At 41.0% G+C, this 17,695-nt stretch overlaps 1 protein-coding gene across 3 annotated transcripts in view; it reads right to left on the reverse strand.

Annotated features, from left to right (window-relative positions):
* Positions 1-17,695, reverse strand: part of dhx30 (DEAH (Asp-Glu-Ala-His) box helicase 30) — a 78,564-nt gene that overhangs the window by 18,560 nt on the left and 42,309 nt on the right. For all 3 annotated transcript variants that reach the window (XR_011886317.1, XM_072260446.1, XM_072260461.1), the window contains exons 6-11: positions 16,770-16,919; positions 15,042-15,194; positions 12,019-12,846; positions 7,192-7,267; positions 5,449-5,553; positions 1,590-1,765 (exon numbers count right to left, since the gene is read on the reverse strand). Coding sequence is in view for 2 of the 3 variants with exons in the window: in XM_072260446.1 (XP_072116547.1) it covers positions 1,590-1,765; positions 5,449-5,553; positions 7,192-7,267; positions 12,019-12,846; positions 15,042-15,194; positions 16,770-16,919 (1,488 nt within the window). In the remaining variant the exon portion in view is untranslated. The remainder of the gene's footprint in view (positions 1-1,589; positions 1,766-5,448; positions 5,554-7,191; positions 7,268-12,018; positions 12,847-15,041; positions 15,195-16,769; positions 16,920-17,695) is intronic.

Raw genomic sequence — 17,695 nt, forward strand, 5'->3', positions numbered from 1 at the left:
TGAAGTACAATTGTTTGTGTGTTATTAGTTTAGGCAGATAGTGTTTGTGTGTTATTGTGACTTAGATGAAGATCAGATCACATCTTATGAGTAACTAATGCAGAAAACCAGGTAATTGCAAAGGGTTCACAAACTTTTTCATGCAATTGTAGATGTGCTCAGTGATGGACTGGGCTGTATCCACTACATTTTATAGGCTTCTCCGTTCAGGGGCATTGGTATTTCCATACCAGGTTGTGCTGCAACCAGTCAATATATGTTCCACCACATATCTATAGAAGTTTGTCTACATTTTAGGTGACATGTGGAATCTTCGCAAATTTCTAAGCAAGCAGAGGCGCTGACATGCTTTCACTGTAATAGCATTTGTATGCTGGAGCAAGGACAGATCCTCTGTAATTATAACACAAGGAATTTAAAGTTGCTGACCCTCTCCACTTTCGATTCTCCAATAAGGACTGGCTCACAGACCTCTGGTTTTCTTCTCCTGTGGTCAATAACAGCTCCTTACTCTTGCTGTCATTGAGTGAGACGTTGTTATGACACCACTCTACTAGATTTTCAATCACCTTCCTATATGCTGATTTGTCACCACCTTTAATTTGGCCATTGACAGTGGCGTCACCAGCAGTAACACTGGAGCTGTGCTTCACCTCACAGTAAATGTAAAGCAGGTAGATCGGGGGCTAAGCACGTAGCCTTGGAATGCACCTATTCTGATGGTGATTGTGAAGGAGATGTTGCCAATCCAAAATGACTGGGGTCTGCAAGTGAAAAAAAAATCCAGGATCCAGTTGCACAAGGAGGTATTGAGGCCTAGGTGTTGCAGCTAGTGTTCACCAGTCAAAAGATTCATCAGTCAGATATTTGGCTTATATCATTCCCTACATAGCAATTACATTTAAAATTACTTAGCAGGGTCTAAGGGGCTTTGACATTCCATGATATATGTGTAGATCCTCTCCTTTTCCCTTATTTCCCCTCGCGTCACCTTGCAAGGTCTTAAAGACTGTATCATATTCTACATCTGAGATGGAATTTAAGATTGCAAAAACAAGAGCTTTTTTTTTACTATTTCTGTGATGTATTCCAAGGATTTCCCAATCCCCTGAATCATACAGTCTACCAGAAGCTTGACCTAGTTTTCAAGTGCCCTCTGTTGTTCGACTCAGGAATTGTCAGCAAGCTAATTCAAATTAAGGTTTAAGCAGTTCATTTTGACTAAGTGGCTCTAATAATGCTGTTTCTGCAAATCTTAAGATGTGAGGAAGAGCCAGGTCTGTTAACAAAACTCATGGGAAGGTGGACTGGCAACTCTACTAGTAGTTTACTCCACTCTATAAAATTATAGGAAAAAGCAAGCAGTTACCATCACCCAAACCCCTTTCCCTAAAAATGTAATGGATAAGGAAGATCATTCATGCTACCTTAATTCAACTTTTGAGAAACCACCTCTATTGTAGTAATTGGTTCTCACCAAGCTATCAAACTGATTTACTTTGAAGTAAAAGCTAAACTACAGTGAAAAATAATTCAATTAAGAATCTACTATGTAATTAAATAAGAAAAATAGGCATTAATAAAGTTACCTTTGTCCTCAAATCATAGCGTTGCTCTTTGTGACATCCTGTGTCAATGACATGTACAATATCATCAATAGTTATTGAGGTTTCTGCAATGTTTGTTGCCAACAATATTTTCCTCATCATTGGAGGTGGTTGCTGGAAAATCTCTTGCTGATCCATTACAGGAATGTTGGAGTGAACTGTGAGAAAAAATGACAAGTATTCAAGCCACTCAGCCTTTTTCTTGAAAACATCTTAAAGTGCTTTGGGTATAATGGTTCTCTAATGTGCAGTGAGTGGTGCCTGGCCAAGTGGTTAAGGCATTGGTCTAGTGACCTGAAGTTCGCGAGTTCGAGCCTCAGCTGAGGCAGCGTGTTGTGTCCTTGAGCAAGGCACCTAACCACACATTGCTCTGCGATGACACCGGTGCCAAACTGTATGGGTCCTAATGCCCTTCCCTTGAACAAAATCAGGGGCGTGGAGAGGGGGGTCTTGCAGCATGATCAACTGCCGGTCCTCCATACAACCAGGCCTCAGACAACATTGAAAATCGATGGACAGCCGAAGAAGAGAAGAGAAGAATGTGTGTATTTTGCACACTATCACTGAGTAAACCACAGTAAGGAAGAAGGCCAACAAACTTAGCTTTTCTTTTTTGGAAGGTCCATGGGGAATGTGGTAAAATGTTTCAAATCGAGAACACTTTGGATAAACTGAATCCAGTTTCGTCCTGTACAAAATTCTGCTCCAAACTCCAGCTTAAAGACAAGCGCAAATAAGTCGCGAGGGTCTTGCTTGTCTAAGAGTGGCAAATATCAGGAGTTATGGAAGCAATGAGGGTTGTCAAAGGACACAGCAGGATATAAATCAAATGGAAATTTGGGCCCAGAAATGGCAGATGGAGCTTAATCTGGATAAGAGCAGAGTATTGCATTTTGGGAGGTCAAGTGGCAGGACCCTTAGGAACACTAATGGAAAGATCCTGAGTGAAAGTGGCAACATGCGCAGACAGAATGATAAAGGTGTGCGGCATGTTTGCCTTAATCACTGACCTTAAGCATAAGGAAGTCCTGTTGCAGATGCATATAACATTGGTTAGGCTGCATTTGGATTGTTGTGTATGGTTCAGATCACTATAGTGAGCAGGTGGAGGCTAACTAAGATGTTGCCTAGATTGGAGTGTATTAGCTCGAAAGAATCATTGGAAAAACTTAGACTGGCTTCATGAAGTGTTAGAGGCTGAGAGACAACCTGTTTGAAGTGTTCGAACTCAAAAAGCTCATTCGGAAAGTAATGAAGCATGGGATCCAAGGAGACCCTGCTTTGTGGATCCAGAATTGGCTTGCCCACAGAAGGCAAAGAGTGGTTGTAGATGTTTCTTATTCTGCATGGAGAACGGTGACCATTAATGTTCTGCAGGGATCTGTTCTGGGACCCCTCCTCTTTGTGATTTTTATAAATGACGTGGTTGAAGGAGTAGAAGGGTGGGTTAGTAACTCTGCTGATGACACAAAGGTTGGGTGTGTTGTGGATAGTCTGGACAGTTGTCAGAGGTCACAGTGGGACATCGATAGGATGCAGAACTTGACTGAGAAGTGGCAGATAGAGTTCAACCCAGATAACTGTAAAATGTTCATTTTGGTAGGTCAAATTTGAAGACAGAATATAACATTAATGATAAAACTCTTGGCAGTGTGGAGGATCAGGGAGATCTTGGAGTCCATGTCCACAGGACATTCAAAGTTGCTGTGCAGGTTGACAGTGTTGTTAAGGAGGCGTATGGTATGATGGCCTTCTTCAACCATGGGATTAAGTTCAAGAGTCATGAGGTAATGTTAAAGCTATGTAAGGCCTTAGTTAGACCCGTTGGCCAGAAAAAACTACAGTCTAATCAAGAACAGGGGAAGCAGTCAAACCAGTTGTCTTTGTTTTACCCCATTTTGTGGGTTCTGAACTGATTCTGGCTCTGAGATAATCTAATCAGAGCAATTGAATGTGGACACAAGAAGCTTCAGGAAATGACCTGCTAAACCTGAGACCATTCTCAGACAAGCAGCTGTTTGTTATGTAAAGGGCAGGGACTCTGAACTGGTTCTTGCTCTGGGATAATCTAATCAGAGCAATTGAATGTCAACACAAGGAACTCCAGGTAATGACCTGCTAAATCTAAGACCATGCTCAGACGAGTAGCTACTTATTATGTAAAATGCCAGACCTACCAAAGGAGCAATCTGCGATCTCGTTAGACTCTGTCTGGGTTGCCTCATTTAACTAGTTTGGACCAGTCAGAATTGAAAGACACAAATACACAATGCTGGGGTGGGCAGAACCAGGGAACAATGTTGGTTGTAGTCCTGTACAAGGACAAACCAGAGACCAACTATTGCGGAAAAGGTGAACTCCACGGACACATGGAAATCAGGATCATGAGGAACCCCCGGCCAGCATAGACTCCTTTCCTGGGTAATACCTTTTCTCTTCATTGACTGTTCATAGAGGGTCAGGGATTCTAGTTGGTGCGCACAGGTGTGTGAACCCACGTGCTTTTTAGTTGAAACATTAAGTTACTTGTTGGTAATTACAGATTCTCTGTGCCTCGCTGATCATTATTGCAAGGGGTGATTCTTGTAACAGACCCCACTTGGAGTACTGTGTTTAGTTCTGGTCACCTCATTACAGGAAGGATGTGGATACTGTAGAGACAGTGCAGAGGAAATTTACAAAGATGTTGCCTGGAATGAGAGCACGCCTTATGAGCATAGGTTGAGTGAACGTGGCCTTTTCTCCTTGGAGTGATGGAGGATGAGAGGTGACCTGATAGAGGTGTACAAGTTGATGAGAGGCATTGATTGTGTGGATAGCTAATGTCTGGACCCTAATGAAACAAAAGTGTATCAGATAATGAGAGGCATAAATAGGGTTTATGGTGGGGTTTTCTTTCTGGGGTGAAACTGTAAAATACTAGAGGACATAGGTTTACGACAAGAGGGGCAAATGTAAAGTAAATTTGTAAAGTTAAGATTTTCCTTTCTTCATACAGAGAATGGAAGGTGCCTGGAAGATACTGCCAAGAGAGGTGGTAGAAGCAAATATAATAACAGCATTTAAGAGGTATTTAGGCAGTTAAGTGAACAGGCAGGGAACAGAGGATTATGGACCATGTCAGGCAGATGAATGCAGTTTAATTTGATTGGTGTAAACATGGTAGGCTGAAATGCCTGTTCCAATGTTGTACTTTTTTACGTGCGAGAGATTGCCCACATAAGTACAACACAAAACAAATTCATGTTGAGATAACCAAAATCACACCTGCATTATTACTGATAAGAGGAAACAAATTTAACTTGCTCCACTACATATGAAATTTTAATATGCAAATCTGACATACTCATTTGGTTTCACAAAGGAAGAGTGTGGCCTGATGAATTTAGGTCATCAATTCAAGCAACAATTCCTGCCTTTCCCCAGGAGTTCTCCATGCAGGAGAACAGATTCATGAATGCCACCCATCTCTCACTATTTTGCACAAGTCATGATTCTTCTTTTGAGGCTGCTCACAAAATGCTGGCAATTCATTTAATTGTACAGTCCATCACTACGTTCACCTTATAACAGAGGGTATGCAAACACACAATAAGATTCGCTGTTTTGTCACAATTAGGTAGTGTGGCACAGACATTACCCTGATTACTGCAAATGCTTGCTTATATCATATTTAAAGAGTAAAACTGTGATATTCACTCGTTCCGTCACTTGTTGTGCTGTGGTTCATATCATGAGGATTAACCAAATCCAAAAATAACATGTTAACTAATTAATTGAGGTAAACCATGGGACATTCACATGCCTTCCAGATACATTCTAAGTTTGTGAAAACACTCACCAGGTAAAATGATGCAGTTTTCTTTTCTGGTGGAAAGATGTTCTTCAAGTCGCTGTTGGACCCCTCTGATCTCCTGCCAGCCTGGCAAGAAACACAAAATTCCCCCTAAAATAAAAACACACAAGTTAGTTAAAAGCTGATTTAAAGTCTTGTTTCCATCACTACACTCTTTGATCAATTTAATTGCCTCCTCTCCATTAAGGATAACAGCTATTTCTGTCCTATACTCAAGTGGTGGTTCTTTGATAGCATGAGCACAATACCCTTGATATTAAATAAATTTCTCTCATCCCAATTAACAGTAATTTGCAGCCTAAATCTTTCTCAGGATGCAGCCTACGGTGCAATATTGCATGATAGAGCCCCTTTGCAGTGTGTGTAGGCTTGGTATGAATAGTTCACACACTTGCCAAATATATTCTAGGTGTCAATGCCGGCAGGACGACATAAAACCTCATGCCAACCTTCAAAATGATTCTGTACAAGGAATTTATAGAAACTGGAGTGAGTAATTCTGACAAACTAGATGACAGTGGGATGGGGGGAGAAAGGGAGTAAATGCTATTCCACTGATTAACTTGAAAAATCATTGCAAACTTTATGCAATTTTACTTTTTACAATTAGACTAAAAAGACCATTCAGCCAACTGCTCGTTTCAGACTCAAGTTAGATTCTGCTGCAGGTTGTTAACATGGAGAGGGCGAGGGAGAGGGAGAGAGAAAATAAAAGGCAGGATTTTCTGCACAGAAAACACCATGGTGTCATCATTTCTCTTCATTTTCCTGGTCATTCCATGGTGTACTGCAAATGGAACTAATAATGATAGAAATCAATTAGGCCACAATAGAATGAGGAATAAGTTATGGAAAAATCTAGCAGTGGAAACATTTCGAAATCATTGGTGCTAAATTATTTCGAGCATTCTCCATTTATCAGGAACTTGATCTTACACCAGGATGATTGTTGTTTAATCTAACACTGTCTTCTCCAGATATTTATCATCTCTTGACTAATTGTTACAGCTATATAGGATCCTGGTCAGACCCCACTTGGAGTACTGTGCTCAGCTCTGGTCACCTCACTACAGGAAGGATGTGGTATCTATAGAAAGGGTGCAGAGGAGACTTACAAGGATGTTGCCCGAATTGGGGAGCATGCCTTATGAGAATAGGTTGAGAGAACTCGACCTTTTCTCCTTGGAGCAGCGGAGGATGAGAGGTGACCTGATAGAGGTGTATAAGATGATGAGAGGCATTGATCGTGTGGATAATCAGAGGCTTTTTCCCAGGGCTGAAATGGCTAACACGAGAGGGCACAGTTTTAAGGTGTTCGGAAGAAGGTACAGAGAAGATGTCAGGGGCAAGTTTCCTTTAAAACGCAGAGAGTGGTCAGTGCGTGGAATAGGCTGCCAGCGATGGTGATGGAGGTGGATACGATAGGGTCTTTTAAGAGACTCCTGGATAGGTACATGGAGCTTAGAAAAATAGAGGGCTCTGGGTAACCCTAGGTAAGTTCTAAAGTAAGTACAGGTTTGGCACAGCATCGTGGGCCGAGGGGCCTGTAGATTTTCTATGTTTCTAATTCATCACATCTCATTAGTGCACAAGAAGCTGAATTAAACTTGTCCCGTCACTTTGGCCAAGCCAGTAATCAAATCGGAGGGGGGGGCGGGGGGAGATAAAGTGGCCTTCATCTATACATTCAGAATCAAACACCAGAGATAATCAACAGATATTTCTTACCAGGTTCACCATGCTTGTCAATATGCAGAATTGTGTCGGTGACCAAGTCAAGATCAGGAACAGGATCTTCTTCATCCTGTTAAATATTATCAAAGAGGTGATATAGCTATGAAAACGAGCATGACACAAATGTGACACAAGAAAATATTGTGATCGTAAGAACTGAGCAATTCATAGAGCCAAAGAGAAGAACAAGTATCGTGGTATGATAGAGCCTGGGAAAATCTGCAATCAAGTGAACCCCGAGTACTGTCTGGGGCTGCTTGTTAAACATTCGTTATCACATAGTACTCTGTTTGTTGCCAGGCACCCTTGATAAATGGTTACACAAAGCAGCTTTCACATGCAACAAGCACTCCTTTTTTAATTAGTTATCCTCCAACATTATTCTCACAAGTCAGTCCAGTCTTATCCCTTTTAATTCTGCATATAATTCCTCAACTACAAGAAAATATTGTGAATGTAAGAACTGATAGTGCCAAAGAGAAGAACAGGTACCATGGCATGATACATGGTGACCATAGTAAGATGTTTACCCAAGGAATTCAAGTTGCAAAGTTATAAGCGATGCCAGAATTAAATTTTACTTAATCTAGTAATCCATGATGCCTCAGGGTTACCAGTTTTGAATTGTCCATTCTGAAATTATGCCATTTGGCAAGTTGAGTGTCCTACAAAACGTGACGATACCTTGAGTAAAAAAATAACTTCATCTCCATAAAGGCTATGTGATGGTCACATACTCCCACTAAGTACTCTCATAGCAGATGCACCTTCAGCCCAGAGACATGTGATGAAAGGTTCAATTTGACTTTCCCCTCGTTGATTCTTTTACCATCTCAAGCAGCTATGTACTTTGGACTCAGCTAACTCATTAATGATATTACAAGGCCAGCATCCCTCAAAATTCTCTGCCCTTGCTACTCTCAGCACTATTTTCAAGCAAACTTCAACACAAGTATTAATACATCAGCTGAGGAAGGTCAGTACATGGCAACCATCAGAAAATTCCTTACCCATTTTTGACATGATGCCTTAACAGTGTATTGAATCCAGTCATTTTGCAGACTCCCAGAGTCACTGATTTATGACATACAACTCTGTTACCCCTATTAAGTTGCCCTGCTGACTGGAAAAACTATCATCATCATCATCATGTGCCATGCCCAGTCTGAGCTTTGACTGCCATGGTCCACACACTCCTGTTTCGGGTCAAGTGGATCAATTCATTGGTATTCATTTCCAGTTCTCTGGCTGCTGTCTCCATCATCATTTGTCTTTGTCTTCCTCTTGCTTTCATCCCTTCAATCTTTCCCATAATTACCGTGCATTCTAACTCCTCTTTCCTGATCACATGTCCAATGAAGTTACGTTGCCTTTTCATGATCTCATACATTATTTCCCTTTTTGTGTTTGCTCTGTTCATGACATCCTCATTAGATATTCGTTTCGTCCATGATATTCTTTCCATCCTCCTCAAAAACCACATCTCTGCTGCTTCAATTCATTTCCTCATGTTACTAGATATTGTCCAACATTCTGAGCCATATAACATAACTGGATACACGTAACAATTCAGTACTCTGAGGTGGGTTGTCATGCCTAGTTTAGTATTGGTCAGTATACTCTTCATTCTCATAAAGGTGTCTTTTGCCATCCCTTTTCTTCTTTTGATGTCCAAGTCGCACCTGCCATCTGATGTCACCCAGCTTCCTAAGTAGCAAAAGTTCTGTACTTGTTTTATGTCTTCCCCATTTATTCTCAACCTGCAGATAGGATTCTCCTTCTTTTTGGATACCACCATACATTCTGTCTTTTTGCAATTTTCACTTTCTTCAACAACTATATCAATTAAGTTTTGTAGATGAAGATTAATTAATATAAAATTAAAATTAATTAATTAATATTCTGGCTAGGAGGTATAGTCTGTGAATATCTCTTTATCAGGGCTAGTGTATGATTGATCTCCTTATATTCGAATGTTAATTAGGGAAGATTCTCACTAAGTATATCTTTTTGTGTCTAAATCCAGTACCAGTTAGTTACCACTTGATTTTATTTTTATTGAGCTTTTCTGTAGTGATTTGAGTGACCACCAGGACTTTACAGGCAAATTACAGAGCACACAAAATTATTGCTGTGGTTCTGGAGACAAACATTTGCTGTACATGCAAAGGCAGATCATTTGTTTCCCTGAAATACAAGTTATGTTTATTGACAATTTGATAACCTCATGCTATTGTTGATACCAGACTTATATTTCAGGATTATTCACAATTCTTTCTTTGTCATTAAGTTCCAAGTGCCAATATGATTTAGTCAAAAGCCATCTCATCACTGGATTAGAAGGAATTCCCAGTTCTTGGAATGAAGCACCTTTATACACTCAGTGACCACTTTATTAGGGACCTCCTGTACTTAAAGTGGCCACTGACAGTATATCTGTGGTCTTCTGCTGCTGTAGCCCATCCACCTCAAGGTTCGATATGTTGTGTGTTCAGAAATGCTCTTCTGCACACCACTGTTGTAACACATGGCTATTTGAGTTACTGATGCATTCCAAACAACTTGAAGAAATCTTGCTATTCTCCTTTGACCTCTCTCACTAACAAGGTGTTTTTGCCCACAGAACTGCTGCTCACTGGATGTTGTTTTCCGCACCATTCTCTTTAAAACCCACAGACTGTTGTATGTGAAAACCCCAGGAGATCAGCAGTTTCTAAGGTACTCAAACCACCACTTCTGGCATCAACAATCATTCCACAATCAAAGTTTCTTCTCCATTATAATGTTTCACCTGAACAACAATGGAAACTCTTGCAACATACACATAATGCTGGATGAACTCAGCAGGCCAGGAAGCATCTATGAAATTGTATAAATAGTCAATGTTTTGGGACAAGCCCTTTTATCTGCACTGGAAAGGAAGGGGGAAGATGCTAAAACAAAAAGGTGTTGGGGGGGTGGAGAAGTAGGACAAGCTAGAGAGCAACAGATGAAGCCAGGTCAGTGGGGGAGAGGGGATGTGGTAAGAAGCTGGAAAGTGGAAAAGGCAAAGAGCAGAAAAAGAAGGAATGATAGAAGAGGAGAGTGGACCTTGGGAGAAAGGGACGGAGGAGGGGCACTGGGGGAGGTGATGGGCAGGTGAGGAGAAGAGGTAAGAGGCCAGAGGAGGGAACAGAAGAAGGGGGGGGGGGGAATTACTAGAAGGAAAAATTGATGCTCATGCCATCAGGTTGAAAGCTACCTAGACAGAACTAGGCAGAATATGAGGTGTTCCTCCTCCACCCTGAGAATGGCCTCATCGTGGCAGAAGAGGAGGTCAAGGACCAACTTGTCAGAATGGGAATGGGGATAGGAATTAAAATGGTTGGCCATCGGGAAGTTCTGCTCCAGTTGTGGCCTGCTCTACATTGCTGAGACCCAATGTACCCGGTCCTCTCTATATTGCTGAGACCCAACGTATCTGGTCCTCTCTATATTGCTAAGACCCAACGTATCTGGTCCTCTCTACACTGGTGAGACACAACGTATCTGGTCCTCTCTACACTGGTGAGACACAACGTATCTGGTCCTCTCTATATTGGTGAGACACAACGTATCTGGTCCTCTCTACATTGGCGAGACACAACGTATCTGGTCCTCTCTACATTGGCGAGACACAACGTATCCAGTCCTCTCTACATTGGTGAGACCCAACGTGTCTGGTCCTCTCTACATTGGTGAGACACAACCTGTCCGGTCCTCTCTACATTGGTGAGGCACAACGTATCTGGTCCTCTCTACATTGGTGAGACACAACGTATCCGGTCCTCTCTACATTGGTGAGACACAACGTATCTGGTCCTCTCTACATTGGTGAGACACAACGTATCCGGTCCTCTCTATACTGGTGAGACACAACGTATCTGGTCCTCTCTACACTGGTGAGACACAACGTATCCGGTCCTCTCTACATTGGTGAGACCCAACGTATCTGGTCCTCTCTATATTGGTGAGACACAACGTATCTGGTCCTCTCTACATTGGTGAGACACAACGTATCCGGTCCTCTCTACATTGGTGAGACACAACGTATCCGGTCCTCTCTACATTGGTGAGACACAACGTATCCGGTCCTCTCTACATTGGTGAGACACAACGTATCCGGTCCTCTCTACACTGGTGAGACACAACGTATCTGGTCCTCTCTACATTGGTGAGACACAACGTATCTGGTCCTCTCTACATTGGTGAGACACAACGTATCCGGGTCCTCTCTACACTGGTGTGACACAACGTATCCGGTCCTCTCTACATTGGTGAGACACAACGTATCCGGGTCCTCTCTACACTGGTGTGACACAACGTATCCAGTCCTCTCTACATTGGTGAGACACAACGTATCCGGTCCTCTCTACATTGGTGAGACACAACGTATCCGGGTCCTCTCTACACTGGTGAGACACAACGTATCCGGTCCTCTCTACACTGGTGAGACACAACGTATCCGGTCCTCTCTACACTGGTGTGACACAACGTGTCTGGTCCTCTCTACATTGGTGAGACACAACACAAATTGGGGAACCACATTCTTGAGCACCACCACATCATTTGCAAAAAGCATGATTTCCCAGTGGCCAACCGTTTTAATTCCTATCCTCGTTTTTTCTCATGTTCTGGCCCGCTATTCTCCTTAAATCAACAGTACCCAAAAAACATATTTACTGAATATTTCCGTCACTTCTACAAATAAACAGGTCACTTCGCTTCCATTAACAATAACGTGTTTGGGGAAAAAGGAACCAAGCTGCATCAATGCAATTTTTTAAAAACTTAACCACTTACTTGACTGAGTTGAATTGTTTCCTTTTGTCCAAGCATTGGTAGGATATCTTCTAGATAATAATCCTTCACAGGGTACATGAACCCTGGCACAGTCACTACAGGGCAATTCCCATAGTAATCTGATATCCGCTCAATGTCACTGGTGGCACTCATCAGGATGACCTTCAGCTTGGGGTTAGCATCCATTACATTCTTCAGCAAGATGAGCAGGAAATCGGTGTTGACATCACGCTCATGGACTTCATCCACAATGACGTGACTAATACCTTCTAGTGAGGGATTCCCTTGCAGCTTCTTCAAGAGAATACCAACAGTACAGAACAGCAATGCCCCTCCTCGTGGAGGCAACATGCTCTCCAACCGTACCTGGTAGCCCACGTTTTTCTTGAGGGCTGGTCCCATTTCATAGGCTACCCTTTGCCCCACTGACACAGCACTGATCCTCCGGGGCTGGGTTACCAGAATGTTACAGTGGGCTCCTCGGTTATCAGTTATGAATTTCTCCAGTATGAACTGTGGGATCCTGGTGGTCTTTCCACATCCGGTTGCTCCAGCTATGACCACAATGCGGTTTTCCTCAATGGCAGAGATGATTGCTTCCTTGTGAGAGTCAACAGGAAGTGGCTTAACCTTCCCCGGCTTGGATCTCTGCCATAGCCTGAGCAATCTCTGATTGATGCGTTCCATCTCTTCAGGTAACATTGGAACGTAGGCATTTCCTGTGATGGCATCACTAATCAAACCAAACTTTGATGTTGGATCCATAATTTCTGGGTCAGGGTTGATAAGTTTGGGCTCACTGAAGTCAGGTGGAGTCTCCACTGTGTACTGAGGGAGAAACACGGGAAGAAGAAAAATGTTAGCTGTATTCCTGTGATTGATAAGCACATACTAAAGATGTCACAAAAAAGTATAATTAACTGACTTTAAAAATAAATTTTGTATTCATTCCCTTCAGAAGGCCAACGTTTGATTCAAAGTAATAGGTGGAATCGTGTGTGTCTGAATAGCACAACACAATTCAATATAAATTCATGGATTTTTGTTCCCACATTCTCAATTAGTCATTCTTAATGTACAGGTTCAGGCAGAGATTAACAGAATTGTATAGTACAGGCACATGTGTAGCCCACTGTGTTTGTGGTGGCTCTTTTTAAATAAACAGGCCCTGTTAATTCCATTTCAATTTCTATTCCCCAAAGCCCTCAATATCAAAGTTTTTTGTTTGTTAAGATGTGACATTGGCAAGGGTTGCATTATTTTCTATATCTCGTAATTCTGAAGAACTGATAATAAACATTCTGATAAATTCTTTGCACAATAGAACAGCTCCCTAAAATAACAGAAACATAATATGGAACTACAAAGTAGTTTATGATTGCAATCACCTACACTATGGATCATACTGAAATGGGATATCTGGATATTAATACCAATTCAGTACCTTTCATGGTGTTTCTAACTTTAAGACTAAAAGAAAAGCTTATTTAAAATTGTCTTGAGTTCTTCACATTCTATTAATAGCAATTATTCGCTTTATGCCTGTTGAATGGACTTTTATGATTGAAAATGCTATAGTCAGTTCTGTTTTATTTGGAAAAGTATGTTTTTAAATCAGTGTTTCTTTGTGAACAATGGGAATTAAACATTTTGCCAAGGAGTCATTAAATAACTTTTGGTGGATTCAGCATTGGACAAGGTTCCTTTGTTTGTACAAGGCTTGACATAGTTGTTAAGAATCCTCCCAGGGCTTCAGTCATTAATTTGTGAAGGTGTAATTCCAAACTGACCTTTCACATAGGATGTAAAGCTTTCTAGGCACCAACTCCCTCACAAATGCCTTAACAAAAAACTGACAAGTGTTAATAATGCCTGCAGAAGGCCTTTGATCAGTCTAATGATTTGATTGACAGTTCAATAAAGATAAAACTACATCAAAACTAAGAATTTTAATTGCTAAAATTGAAGACGATAAGGGTCATAATGAAATAAGTACATGTTGCTGTAAAGAATGCAAGTTGCCATACACTAGCTGTGAGAAAGAGACACAAAAATTGATACCACCAATGTCTGATCAACCTATAAAACTCCTGGATTTCCAACTAATGTTTTTGGATTCTGGGATAAGTTTGCAGTCCTGCAGTAAGGTAGCTGTTAGAGGTATATTGAACCGCTGAGTAACCATTGCTCTACATATCAAATAAAAAAAATAGCAAATACTATTTTTCACAATATTTAAGGACATCGTTTCTCTAATAACACAAGCACAACTGCAAGTACCTCACATCACTACATTTCATCCACAGTATCTGTGCAGTTTATTTGAAAAGGCAATCTAATAATCCTCTTACCCAGCTACAGCCTTGGATTCTTTATCCAGTGGTCATAGATACTTAATTCCTTCTGAAACAAGGGACTCTGCTTCCACCATTCTTGTCTAACAGTAGTACAGCATACACTCCAAACAAAATACATTTCTCCTCACTTCTGAATTTTGCCAGTTAGCTTAAATCCTCTCATCATCAATCCTTTAACCAGCAGAAACAGTTACTTCATCTCCATTCTTTCAAAACCATTCCTTTTTTTTCAGTGCGTCGCACCAGACAGTCAGCCATTCTTGTCTGGCGCGTGGTGTCAGGATTGGTCTCCTTTCGGATTAACCGGGTCACGATATGAACGTTCCTGACTCGACCCTTTTTTTTACAAGGTCGAGTGGCTAGCTCGACAATCAACCCGGCACGGATGGAAAGCGTGCTCAGGGGATGGCCCGACTTGGATTGGAACTCGGGAGCCTTCGCTCCAGTGTCCGGCGCTGATGCCATTGCGCCACCAGCCGGCCTAAATTTTAAACAGGTCTAACTAAAGTGTTCCTGTAACCTTCAATGCAGCAAGCTTTTTCAAATCTCAGCAGTGTAAAAAAATTGCTACAGTTTTAAAATATGACAGAAATAGTTTGCTCGGAAACATTTTTAATGTCAGGCTAGTTTATCAGTTGCTTATATAAAGACTAGGAATTTACTGACTTGGTCCAAATGTTGTTGGATTCGTTGTTGGAGATCCTTGGGGATTTCTAGCCTGGTTGGTCTCCGTTCCTTTTCACTCAATTCTTTTATTGCCGCCAGGTTGTACATGGCATGGGTCAGTGGATGGTTTTTTTGGTTAAGCAAGCCCAAATCCTGCCATGAAGACAAAGGTACACAAGTTTACCTCCAGTGTCCGAGAACATTCTCTTAAGTTTAATTTTGTGAAAAAACAGCATAACAGACAAATAAATGGATAACAAACTCACAACTGTCTTGTACAGAACTGTGAATTAAAAGCCCCTTTCCCATCTTTGGGATCTATAATTAAATCCAATTCAAACTCAAGAAATATATCTCTTCTTTCACTTCACTCTCAGTAAAGGTCTATTTCAATTCCTGAAGGCTCTACGAATTTCACAAATCCAAAATCCATTTCCTGTTCAACCAATCTTACTTATGGAAGCCACAGGACTCCTGGGCGATAAAAAATGTAACCTGTTTCTGTTGCCGTAAGAGACTAAAGTGCATGGCTGGAGCCCTGGTATGCAACTGATGCACGCTGGACTTTTGCTCGAAGTGTTTGATATCACAACACAGAGATTGGAAGCCTGTTTCTAACCACTGCTGCAAAATTCCTGAGTGTGTTTAATGGAGAGTAGAGAGATTCACGCAATCTAATCCATGGAATATTTCAAAGTACAGCTAATAAACTCTGTAAATGGTTAGGCCTGTTTGATGGCAGAGTGGAGAGAGATATTTATACAGTATGGATTATTTACTCCCTGTTCTGCAAAGCAGCCAGAATTTTTCCAGCTTGGCCCTCCCTTCAATGCTCTGATATGATGACCTTGAGCCATTCCCACCCATAGTAACCAGTACTGTAGTGGTGCATTTACATTCATAACATCCCTAAACAATAGCTAACTGATAGCTCCAAATTTGCAGATAAGACTTGCTCCACACAAAATCAAAACAGCAGAAAATGCTAGAAACACTCAATAGAGCCTGAGAGAATCTGTGTAAAAAAAAACAGAATTAACAGGATCAGATGAATTGAGAAAGAGAGAAAACATGTCAATTTGAAGTTGCAGAGAGGGCTGGGAGGGATGGATGGAAAAAAGAGAATTGTACCATACCCTCTCTATATCTTAAAATTTATCTTCCCTCTTTACCAGTTCTGATTTAAGAACGTGGACCTGAAACAAATTGTTTCTCTTTCACAAGTGCTACCCAGCTCACTACAGTATTTCCTTTCTAAGTCTATGTTGTCCTGGACTACATACGGTATTGCATTTGCACATTCAAGTATCATCAAACATTTGTTGATAAGAATGAAAACAAACTACAAATACTGAAAGTCCAAAATTAAAATTAAAATTGCTGGAAACCTCAGTGGGTCAGGCAGTATCCATGGAAAGAGAATCAGAGTTTATATTACAGGCTAAAGACGTTTGTCAGAACTTGATTTCTGTGTTCTGAGGAAAGACAACAATTTAGAGAAAGGACTCAATCTGAAACACTGGCTCTCCATTTCCCTCTACAAATGCTGCCTGACATCCAGTTCATCCAGCAGTTCAATTTTTGCACCAGATTCTAGATCTTATATTTTTGTCTGCATCAATTTATCGACAGGGTCAGTTGGCGAATTTGAAATTCAGCTGGCATGCCACAAAGAAGACATTTCTAATATCATCAGGCACAAGACCCTGCTCAACAAGTTGCAATCACCTTCAGCTTCTTACAGGCTAGAGCTGCTGCTCTTCTTTCCGCCTCAGTTTTCCGCCGACCACTTGCGACGAAGGTCATTGGGCTTGGCCACTGCACCTCAAGTCGACAGACCTTCAGTGAATTACCTTCTGTGGAATATTTCAGATAATCCTGAGGGAATACATTTATGTTAATCACCATTACTCTTACTTACTGGATCAGATTAGCAATGATACCACATGGCCAAGCAAACACAAAAACTGATGGAAGCTCACATCTCCTCTCCTATTTCTTCCCTTCTTGTGTGTACATGTGTATGTATCTGTATGTATGATATATGTCACATAGAAAGGTGATGTAGTATGACTGGAGAGGATTTAAACTCAACTCATGTAGCAGTGGAAAAGTTGGATAGGATACAAAAAGGAAACGAATGTGTAGATAGTATTTGAGTAGGAAATAATATAAAATTAGACTGGAGAAATAAATAAGATGGTGAATTAGTAAGAAAGCCAAAGACCACTTTTGTTAGATCTAGAGATGATGTTGTCCAGAAGATTCTTTGGAAGTCCAGAATAAATTACAGATCCTAAGATTACTGCTTTTTATTAGATATACGTCATAATACAGGTCAGACAGTCAGCTTGTCAGCAACCCAGGCAAGTAAAAAGTAGTACAAACTTGACCACATGCTCTTTCTTTATAACGTAAACTGATCTAAACCAGTTCAATGAGGAAACCTATTGGGAGGTACTGTCTGGGCAGCACTTAAGCTTTTCAGACCAAAAAAAAGCTACAGAAATACAGAACAAAATATACTACAAGTTACTGAAAGTTTACAACAGATGATTATAAAAATATACAAGTGTAAAGAAGGCTAAATCTACAAGAAAAAAATAAAACAATGATCTGGATCCTATTTCAATATTTTAGAGTGCATGGCATGT

Source organism: Mobula birostris, chromosome 1 (assembly GCF_030028105.1).
Source record: "Mobula birostris isolate sMobBir1 chromosome 1, sMobBir1.hap1, whole genome shotgun sequence".
Classification (NCBI taxonomy): domain Eukaryota; kingdom Metazoa; phylum Chordata; class Chondrichthyes; order Myliobatiformes; family Myliobatidae; genus Mobula; species Mobula birostris.